Genomic DNA, 11,934 nt, shown 5'->3' on the forward strand with positions numbered 1-11,934 from the left:
TTATTGTCAGCGTTATATTTTGACGCATCCAAAAGCTGACATTGTTTGTTATAAATTCCAGACTATCTCAGATATCAGTAACAGTTTTATTATGGTACAGCTGTAATAGTTATTATGTGGTCCACCATATTGCATCAGGCTAGGTGTCTGATCGTGTGCCTGCATGTAAATATAAGAACATGGACCCGCTGGCTAAATGCTAATCGATGACTACCTACATAATCGTGGGATTTTGTGTTGGTGTCATTTACTGTATATCACCCGAGCCGATTAAAAACACGAGCAATTAAATACTGGCATTCAGTACTTAAGTTAAATACGCGAGGTTGTGGACTGTGGCAACCTGATATCATCAGTGTACCAAGCCTTTATTGGGACTGCTACTGTGTTTAACTCGATTATTTTTATATCAAGTCAAGTTTATTCTTCACTATGCCTAAAGGAGGTAAGAGATTGTTTTGTTTTTTGTGTGGTCAGTGACTGAGCACGTTCACACGGTACACGTCATGAGCTCGTGCTCGTGAACGCTCTGCTGTCACAGTCTGTTGTTATGACTGATAATACGTGGAGACTATATAGATATATTAACTTTTTACTGCGTTGTATGAATGTTTTCTAAACTTGAAAACAATGTCGTTTGAAAATGGTTACCCATGTGTTTTACAATAGGGAAAAAAGGTGGCCATAAAGGTCGCATGAGAACCTACACAAGTCCCGAAGAAATTGATGCTCAAATGAAAGCAGAAAAAGAACGAAAGAAGGTCAGTTTGTGTTGAAGAATGAGTGACATTTAGCATTAGCATTTATGGGAGAGTGTTAGTATTGAGCAGTATCTCTCAGCATCACTGCTGTTTAAAGTTGCCATAAAATGGAAATTCACTCTGATTTTCCAAATGCTTGTTATTATTGGTAGATACAGTCACTTATATTAGTTAATTTCATTGGTCACACTTTGTGTTATTTGATTTCAACTTCTATGTACATACATTAAATGCAACATGTTGACTAATTCAAGTTGTTCTAGAAAGTTCCAACATTTAGTGGTAACTATTATGTATCGATATACAGTAGTCAGCATTTGAAGTGGGTCAAAATATTGTTACAAAAATGTCCAAAAAGAATGGGCGTTGTTCATATGTTGAAATGTGATGATCCACTTCAGATGTTGACTACTATATATATGTGCTAGGCATGGGCCGGGATAAGATTCTGACACTATGACTCGGATAAAAATATCACGATTTCACGGTATTATGATTACTGCTCTAAAACATATTCTCGTTAAATGTCTGGGTTAAAAAACAAGAACTTTTTCCCTCTTTGAACACAATATATTTTATTTTAAGAAACATTTAAAATATTTTGGAGCAGTAATCATTTCAGACTAATTAATTCAAAGCAATCATCGACTTCTGCTGTCTTCATTAGTTTTAATAACACAGATTTTTTTCACCATTTAAAATGCCATTTTTGGATATCTTTTCTCCTGGAGAAAGTGTTGTCTAAAAACAAAACAAAACATGTAAATAAATAATTTTACAAATACCTAAAGAGCATTATAGCAGAAAATTTTGGCGGTTTTAAAACCTTGACTTTTCCAAACCGCGGTATACTTTGAAAACAGTTATCGTCCCATGCCTAATATGTGCTATCAAATAATTAAGATAATTTAGCAAATAAGTTAAGATAGATATTAAGCATGAATGTGTCATTTTTAAATGTTGTTCTTATCACATCATTTAAATCAAAATGTGAAATTATGCAAATAGTCTTTTAGTTACTTAAAATGAACTTTTCCTGAGTTTTTTATGAGTTTGTTCTGAATGATACTGTATTCATATGGTTAAAATAAAATGTGTCAAATGTTTTTTGCATTTATTTCTAAAGAAATACCAATTTGGATCAATTTTCTTCATATCGCATCCTCTTTTGGGCCAAAATTTTGATGATTACCAATTATATATCAATAATAATGTATATTCCTATTGACAAAGCATAGCAGCAAAAATATTAATCACAACTTTTAGCTGAAAGTGATAGCTACGCAGTTAAAATAAATGTATTTTCAAAACAATATTTATATTATTTGATCATTTTTTGTCAGAAAAGTTTTTTTTTTTCTTTGTTAAGCCATTGTGAGAATTAAATCCACACGAGTTTAATTGAATTCCAATAATTCCAATAGGGCTAATACTGATTTGTAATGTGTTGTAATGAATTTCAATGATATCATAAAATATTTGTCTTCTCGATGATCAAATCAGCTAAGCTAATTCATTGCTGTTTGTGTCATGTTGAACTGTGCGTCGTAGAATGAAGAAGAAGAAGGTGCAGCAGTGAATGACAACCTGAGTGAAGACAAACTGACAGCATCGGGCTCAGAGGACAGTGACGATGATGGGTCTCAGGTACACTATATCTCAGAATTGAATGAGTACGAGGATGTTACTATCCATACATGTAGACTAGGCATCTATCTCAGATTTATTTACAATATAAGAGACCAGTGTGGCAGTATTTGAACCTTTAGCCAGCTTCTCCAACATCACACAGTTAAATGAAACATGTTTGGGTGGAGCAGAACATTGTTTTCTGATTAGTCATTGATTAGCCGCTGTCTCTATAATGTAGCAATTATAAATGTGTGTTTCAGTGGTCTTATGGATGAAGATTGGCTTTGTGATACTCAAGCAGCTGCAATATTAACCCTGTCTTCTATTGCACACTTGAATTATATATACATTTGGTGGGTGGACAGACTTTGAAATTAAACCTAAACACACAAAATCTTGGGTTCAAACCAGCTTACTAATTGGTTGAAATAATCCTCAGGAAATCCGAGGATTCCCCTTCCTTTCAGCAGTGGCCACTGTGCAGTATAGAATTAGCCAAAATGGCTGCTTTGGTAAAAATAGCATATAAGCTGATGGACAAAGTATACTTCTACTATAAACATCGGTTCAAGTACTTAAACTTTTTGGAAATGGGATGGGTCAAAGATTGAGAATTGTTATGACAGTGTTATCTGATGGGTTTATAAGAGCTGATTTCATTTATTAACCTCATTCATTCATTTTCTTTTCGGCTTAGTCCCTTTATTAATCTGGGGTTGCCACAGCAGAATGAACCGCAAATTTATCCAGCATATGTTTTACGCAGTGGATGCCCTTTCAGCTGCAACCCATCACTGGGAAACATCCATACACTCATTCACACGCATACACTACAAACAATTTAGCTTACCCAATTCACATGTTTTTGGACTTGTGGGGGAAACCGGAGCACCAGGAGGAAACCCACGCAAACATGGGGAGAACATGCAAACTCCACACAGAAATGCCAACTGACCAGTGACCAGTAACCAGTGACCTTCTTGCTGTGAGGCGATTGTGCTACCCACTGCGCCACTGTGCTGCCCTTTATTATCCTAATTTATTGTCATATTTATTCTTAGTTGATTTTTTTTCTTCTTACTTTCTGACTTTTTATATTAATTTTATTTAATTATAGCCAAGTTGTGACCTTAGTTGGGCTTTAGTTTGTTTGGGTTTGTTAACAGTAAGAGTTTGATTCTGTACAGCGATACTGGATTCGATTCTGTGTTTTACTTAATGATCAATAAAACTGTTAATCACTAAAATTATATGTACATATGATACATGTATAGTTTGTCAGGATAAGTTCAGGTTTAGACAAGTTTTATTTGTATTGAAAACTGTTAGTTAAGGTGTTAAATACTCTTGAATATCATTATAATAATTACCATCCCTAAATATAATTTTTGTAATAACACACATTTTAATTTTGCTTTCAATTGTATATTTCTGTTTAGCTTTATGTTGTTTTGTCAGCCTTTGTACTTTAGTTACTTGAACTTAATTGAATTCAGATTCAGATGCTAAATTTATGATTTTAGTTTAACTTGTTTTTCCCCCAAATATGTTTATTGATTTTTTTTTCCTTTTTCTCCCATCAGCTAGGCATACAATAACAATGCAGCCTACAAAGCAGCACATTTACACAACCTTCTTACATATATATACACACACACACACACACACTTATAAACATTCAAATGACATAATAAAATAAGTAAATAAAATAATAATAAATAAATAGAAATAATGAATTGAAACACTGAAAAATAGATAATGACAAAATAACAAAAACAAAATACAATAAAAAAAAAATAAAATATATGTTTACAAACACACAATTTACATAATATTTATATATGGTTCCTAAAGATAGTCAAAGTCCTTCTGCTTGCCTGTTTAGCTCGTTTTTCTTTTTTTTTTTTTCTTTTTAGTTTTATTTTAATTAACAAAATTAGTCAGTATATTTTATTTTCAACGTTAACATTAACAACACTGGCAATCTCAATTTGGTTACAGAAAAGAAAGGGGGTCGAGGGCTTGATAGAGATCGAAAATCCCAATCGAATCGCCCAGAAAGCGAAGAAAGTGACAGAAATAGAACTCGAGGGGCCCAAACAGCTTTCCAGAAGAGAAAGGTAAGAGACGCTGGGGTGAGTTAAGCCAATCTCATTAGGTGTGTTCATGCAATGTGGTGATTATTATAATTATTATCATAATTATCATGAGTTTTTTTTTTTTTCCACTTTTGCCAATTGGTGAAGTTTTTTTTCCCTCTCCGCCGACACCACTAGCTTGCATGGTTTGGGATTGGTAGAGCTGCGCATCGTTGGATTTGCTCTTCAGTGTTTGGACTCTCAGTAGTGATTTTTAAACCACACTGAACTGAGCTAAACTGAGCTTAAACACTACAAACTGAACTACACTGTTCCAATTTAATATGACCTATTATGTGAAGCTACTTTGACACAATCTACATTGTAAAAGCGCTATACAAATAAAGGTGAATTGAACTGAATTGAAATTACAAGATACCAAGGAGATTACATGCTTGGTGAAATTGTATATACAACTGGAAGTCTTCTAAAAGATATGACTTATGACATGTGTTGATACTGTCATCTGTGTTCGTGGACATCAGCAGTTCTGAATTGAACATCATGAACTGTTATCGTGAAATTAAATTATGATTATGGAGTGTTCACAGCAATTTTTCTTTGTGTACTCTATCTTTATTACAGTAATATATGTATCGGTTTTATTCATTACTGCTCACACTTTGCTTCATTGTTTAAAATATTATATTATACATTTAGACAAATTAATAATCTCATGTCCATGAGTACTTCTTCAGCTCTTTTAATGTGTCTTTTCTTCCACATTTCAGAGAAGAGATTGAAAAGCAAAAGGCGAAAGAGAGGTATATGAAAATGCATTTAGCAGGAAAGACGGATCAAGCTAAAGCTGACCTCGCTCGACTTGCCATTATTAGAAAACAGCGTGAGGAGGCTGCACGGAAAAAAGACGAGGAACGTAAAGGTAAATAAGCAGCATTCGGTAGCATTTAGACATGGAGATATTCAATAACACTGTTAATTGTGATAATGAACATGAATGATGTTGTTATAATAGGCCATTTAAAGTACAGTTAATAATTATTTGTTATTTAAACTCTTTTTATAATCTATGTAAAAGAGTTGACTAGAATCTAGGGGCAGGCACAAAATGTACTGCATTATAACTGAAATGACAAGTTATGCAAGTAACCGGTTTAACTTGTTAGAGTAAACGTACAAAAAAGATGAAAGCTTGACTTAATTATTTCATGATAATGGAAGCTGAGTGTGTGATTCAGAGGCAGAGATGGTGAAAATAGGTATAGTGGGAGTCTATATATATATATATATATATATATATATATATATATATATATATATATATATATATATATATATATATATATATACAGTTGAAGTCAGAATTATTAGTCTCCCTTTGAATTGTTTTTCTTCTCTAAATATTTCCCAGATGATGTTTAACAGAGCAAGGACATTTTCACAGTATGTCTGATAATATGTTTTTCTTCTGGAGAAAGTCTTATTTGTTTTATTTCGGCTAGAATTAAAGCAGTTTTTAATTTTTAAAAAAACATTTTTAAGGTCAAAATTATTAGCCGCTTTATATATATTTCCAATAGTCTACAGAACAAACGATCTGTATACAATAACTTGCCTAATTACCCTATCCTGCCTAGTTAACATAATTAACCTAGTTAAGCCTTTAAATGTCACTTTAAGCTGTATAGAAGTGTCTTGAAAAATTTCTAGTAAAATATTATTTACTGTCATTATGGCAAAGATAAAATAAATCAGTTATTAGAAACTATTTTATTTAGAAATGTGTTGAAAAAAATCTTCTCCTTTAAACAGAAACTGGGGGAAAAATAAACAGGGGGGCTAATAAATCTGGTATATATATGTATATGTATATACATATGTGTGTATATGTATATAAGTATGTGGGTATATATATGTATATAGGCCCAAAAAATAACACAACATGGAAGATTGAATGAATTAAAGAATAAACTAAATAAATACATCAGATAGTCTCCTATTAAAAGAGATCTTAAAATATCGATATACTGATTTATTGTGATAATTCTGCTTCTGCGCAACATCATTGGTGTATCCAAGTATCGATATTTATTTAAAGGTACGAAAGATCTGAATTCATTGATCAGCCTTCCACTGCTACTGTTAACTGCAGTAAATGAGGTGGCACTTTTTTTTGGAAAAATGGGCCAAAAGTAGAATAAAGCTCCTACAAAATCTACTCGGCTGGTTTCCTAGTAAAACAGATCTTATCTAGTCATAAGATACCATAAAGATCTCAATAATAGCCAATATAGGGCTTCAGGTTTTATCAGTTATTGTAAAAAAAAAGTTTTATCTTGGAGACACGAAACATATACCCACAATTCTAGAATCAGCAATATGTGTTCATTTTGTTATTATACATGTTATAGAACCCATGTTGCAGCTTAACCGATACTATTATATGCCTAGCAGTGTAATAGAACAACTATTTAAATGTATGAAAATGTCTGAAACTAGAAATTGATGTTTTTTTTTGTCATTGCAGCAAAAGAAGACGCAGCAGCGGCAGCAGCAGCAGCTAAAGGACTGCATACATTGTCTCTCAAATAATTTAAATAGCGGATTCTCAGAGGTTTTGTGGACAGTATACGGTTCTATTGACAATGTTATTTTTTGAAGAAAACGCAAATGATAGTGAGGTATGCGACGCAAAACGATGTAACACGATGTTCTAATGAAAGGGAACATTTCAGAGTATATTAACCCAGAAAGTGGGCATCGTCCAAAAACAAAACGCCTTTTGAGAGCCCAGATTTGTTCAATTTTAATGCTTGCTTTCACTCAATGATATTAGGAATATAGTTATATTTATTAATATATTAACATATTGCCACATGTAACTGAGGGGATTGTACAATATAAAGACGCCATAGTCTGTCCTCAGTTGTAAAGGACCTGGGGTAATTTAGAGCGATGTTCTGATGGTATTCTCTTAAAATAATGTAAAGGATAACAATAAAGTGTCAGAACTTTTTATTGAAAACACATCTGTTTTAGTTTGTGAATTGTTTTGTTATTCTCAATAGCATTTATGAAGACCTTTTTTTAAAGGTGAAGGTTTGAACCTGAATGTACAGCTATGGGGAGAAAAGAGAGACTCTAACTGGATTTATTGGGTAAGGGTTAATCTTTGTTTTAATATATAAAGGTTTGAGAACTTTTTTTCAAATTACAAATACGAAAATATTGCTACATATTGGCCTTTTAAACATTTATTTACAGGAAATCACAGTATAACAATTTTTCATGCTATGATTGAGAATCAAAGCTTTTGCACCTAATATTAAGTTCCTCCAAATTCTACACACAATACCCCATAATGACAATGTAAAAACAGATTTTTTGAAATTGTTGCAAATTTATAAAAAATAAAAAACCTGAAAAATCATATGTACATAAGTATTCTCAGCCTTTTCTCAATACTTAGTTGATGCACCTTTGGCAGCAATTACAGCCTTAAGAGTTTTTGAATATGATGCCACAAGCTTGGCACAGCTGTCTTTGGGAATTTTTGCACATTCCTCTTTGCAGTACCTCTCAAGCTCTATCAGGTTGGATGGGAAGTGATGGTGTACAGCAATTTTCAGATCTCTCCAGAGATGTTCAATAGGATTTAGGGCCTGGGCTCTGGCTGGGCTACTTAATGACATTCACAGAGTTGTTGTGAAGCCACTCCATTGATATTTTGGAGGTGTGGTTTGGGTCATTTTCTTGCTGGAAGAACCGTTACCCCAGTCTGAGGTCAAGAACACTATGAAGCAGGTTTTTTATTCAGGATGTCTCTGTACATTGCTGCATTAGTCTTTCCCTCTATCCTGACGAGTCTTCCAGTTGATATTACAGACCACTACCTCTTACTATATAAGTTGTGTTTACCTGAAATGAGCAGATCCTCTCCAAAATATTGCCTGAATAGAACTATCGTTCCGTCCACCAAAGATGAATTCCCAAATAAACCTACCTGATCTTTCTCTATTTCGAAATGCAAACGCAAATGACCTTGATGTAGTAACCAGCAGTATGGATGCCATCTTTACTAGCACACTAAATACTGTGGCACCAATCTAATTAAAAAAGGCTAGAGAGAATAAAACTACACCATGGTATAACAGTCATACCCGCGCTCTCAAAACAGAAACCCGTGGCCTGAAACGTAAATGGAAAAAAAAAGAAGAATTGTAGAAGAATTCTTTAGAATTGCGTACAAAGACAGTATGTCCAGCTATAGGAGGGCTCTAAAATCTGCCAGGGCTGAGCACCTCCGCAAACTGATAGAAAATAATCATAACAATCCTAGATTCCTATTTAACACCATTGCTAAATGAACAAATAATCGGTCATCTTTGAAACAAAATGTTCCACCGCAAATTAGTAGTGATGACTTCATGAATTTTTTCAGTGATAAAATAGAAGGCTTTTGACAGAAACTGTCATCACGGAACAGAAACTGCATTAGTGAAAATAACCAATGATCTACTCTTAGCTGCTGACCTAGGGTGCATCTCGCTATTAGTTTTACTCGATCTTAGTGCGGCATTTGACACCATTGACCACAATACCCTCATAAATCGCTTAAACTCTACAGGTGTCCAGGGACAGGCTCTACAATGGTTTAAGTCATACTTAGCTGACCGTTACCAGTTTGTGAATATTAATGGACAGCCTTCACAAGTCAGCACAGTAAAGTATGGGTGCCTCAAGGATCAGTTTAGGCCCTTTGCTGTTTACAATTTACATGCTACCCCTGGGAGACATTATTAGAAGACATGGGATCGGTTTTCACTGCTATGCAGAAATCCTGTACACAGCATATCTCACAACTTGACCTGCAATTAGAGGGATACAAAGTTAGCATTAGCTGTACTATAAAAGATCTGGGTGTCATATTGGACAGCAATTTAAATTTTGAAAATCATATATCCCATGTCACAAAAACTGCTTTCTTTCATCTGAGAGATATTGCCAATCACGAAGTATGCTATCCATCTCAGATGCAGAAAAGCTAGTCCATGCTTTTATGACTTCAAGGCTGGATTACTGTCTGCCCAGCATCCTCTATTAATAAACTTCAACTAGAACAAAATGCAGCTGCCAGAGTTCTTACCAGGTCTGGAAAATTTGATCACATCACCCCAATTTTATCCTCCTTATATTGGCTGCCTGTTAAGTTTCGCATTCAATTTAAAATATTGCTTCTCGCCTATAAAGCTTTAAATAATCTAGCTCCTGTTTATCCAACCAACCTTCTGTCTCGCTACAATCCAGCTTGCTTTTTAAGATCTCAAAACTCAGGTGCTTCTGGTAGTACCTAGAATAGCAGTCAAGCAAAGAGGTTCGAGCCTTCTCATTTAAGCCTCTTAAACTCTGCAATAGCCTTCCTGATAACGTCCGAGGCTCAGACACACTCTCGCAGTTCAAAACTAAAGACCTATCTGTTTAGTAAAGCATACACTCAGTGCATCACTTAGCAGTATGAGACATGAATGTGTTCCACACAGGTCTCTGCATCTTGTTTATATACACTATGAACAGCAGCTACGCTAATTATTCTCTTTATTCTCCATTTCCACCTGGGGATACTCATCCTGAGACCCTCAGACCACGCAGCGCCACTGATTCGATCCAAGACCAGCGACGAGATGATCCCAAGGTTTCCATAATCCTGGACCAGGCCGTATTCTGAGCAGCTACTCTGGTGGTCATGGAGGAGTGGAGAACATGAGACTGATTCCTGTAACGCTCCAGGGACAGACAAGTCTTCGCTAAGGTCCAGCTTCCAGCCTCCGGCACTTGGACTGCAGCTCTGCACAAAATTTTTATCCAGTGGAGAAATGGTCATGCCCATCTGAGCCTGGTTCTTTCAAGGTTTTTTCTTCACCTTCGCCAATTGGTTAAGTTTTTTTTCCTCGCTGCTGTCGCCACTAGCTTGCATGGTTCGGGATCTGTGGAGCTGTGTACCGATGGATTGCTCTTCAGTATATGAACCCACAGTAGTAATTATTAAACCACACTGAACTGAGCTAAACTGAACTGAACTTAAACTTTGAAAAATGAACTACACTGCTTCAATTTTTACTATGATCTTTTTAGGGAAAGCTAGCTTCTTTTGGACACAATCTACGTAGTAAAAGTGCTATACAAATAAAGGTGAATTGAATTGAATTGAATTCCCTGCTGCTGAAAAACATCCGCACTGCATGATGCTGCCACCACCATGCTACACTGTAGGGATGGTATTAGCCTGGTGATGAGCGGTTCCTGGTTTTCTCCACACGTAACGCCTGGTGTTCACTCCAATGAGTTCAATTTTAGTCTCATCAGACCAGAGAATTTTGTTTCTTATGGTCTGAGAGTACTTCAGATGACTTTTGGCAAATTCCAGGCAGGGAGTGGCTTCCAACTAGTCACTCTACCATACAGGCCTGATTGGTGGATTGCTGCACAGATGGTTGTCCTCCTGTAAGGTTCTCCTTTCTCCACAGAAGAATGCTGGAGCTCAGACCCCATGGATGATTGAGATCAATGTGCTCATTGGAACTTTCAGAGCAGCAGAAATTTTTCTGTAACCTTCCCCAGCCTTGTGCCTCGTTAGAATCCTGCCTTGGAGGTCTACAGACAATTCCTTTGTCTTCATGCTTGGTTTGTGCTTTGACATGCACTGTCAACCCTGGGACCTTATCTAGACAGGTGAATGCCTTTTCAATTCATGTCCAATCAACTGAATTTACCACAGGTGAGACTCCGATTTAAGCTGCTAAACACTCTCAAGAATGATCAGTGAAAACAGAATGTACCTGAGCTCAATTTAGAGCTTCACTGGAAAGGCTGTAAATACTGATGTGACATGTGATTTTTCAGGTTTTTTATTTTTAACAAATTTGCAACAATTTGAAAAGATCTTTTTTTCACATTGTCATTATGGGGTATTGTGTGTTGAATCTTGAGGAAATAAATAAATTTTATACATTTTGGAAAAAGGCTGTAACATAAAAACGTGGAAAAAGTGAAGCGCTATGAATACTTTCTGGATGCACTGTATAGTGTAAAATCTCTTATGTCTGACTATAAAACACTTTTTTTTTTTATAAACATTTGAAATTTTGAAATTGGCATGTCATTTTATTTTTTATTTGGAAGAAATATCTTGTAGTTTTCAGAATACAACACATTTAATTTTGCTCATAATTCCAGAAAAAAAAAAAGAATTGACTTTTTCACCATTCAATATTTTCACATTTGTTATACATCATTATATTATACATTATATATTTTAACGTTCAGTAATTCATATCATGTCATCTCAACTGCATAGATATTGCTATATGTTTGTGTGTATAACAAGCATTGCAAAGTGTATATATGTAAATCTCACACACACACACACACACACACACACACAC

General features: G+C 34.9%; 1 protein-coding gene across 1 annotated transcript; it reads left to right on the forward strand.

The window, feature by feature from the left end:
* Positions 1-144: 144 nt before the first annotated feature.
* On the forward strand, positions 145-7,517 carry pdap1b (pdgfa associated protein 1b). Its single transcript, XM_056453979.1, has 6 exons — positions 145-445; positions 670-761; positions 2,313-2,408; positions 4,395-4,513; positions 5,263-5,414; positions 7,020-7,517. Exons 1-6 carry the CDS (start codon positions 433-435, stop codon positions 7,082-7,084), a joined length of 537 nt encoding a protein of 178 aa, XP_056309954.1. The 5' UTR covers positions 145-432; the 3' UTR covers positions 7,085-7,517.
* Positions 7,518-11,934: the final 4,417 nt, after the last annotated feature.

The sequence above is a fragment of the Danio aesculapii genome, chromosome 3 (genome assembly GCF_903798145.1).
Source record: "Danio aesculapii chromosome 3, fDanAes4.1, whole genome shotgun sequence".
NCBI lineage: Eukaryota > Metazoa > Chordata > Actinopteri > Cypriniformes > Danionidae > Danio > Danio aesculapii.

Coding starts and splice junctions, on each gene's coding strand:
- pdap1b (XM_056453979.1), top strand. Junction 762..2,312: donor CAGAAAAAGAACGAAAGAAG/GTCAGTTTGTGT, acceptor TGTGCGTCGTAG/AATGAAGAAGAAGAAGGTGC. Junction 5,415..7,019: donor AAAAGACGAGGAACGTAAAG/GTAAATAAGCAG, acceptor TTGTCATTGCAG/CAAAAGAAGACGCAGCAGCG.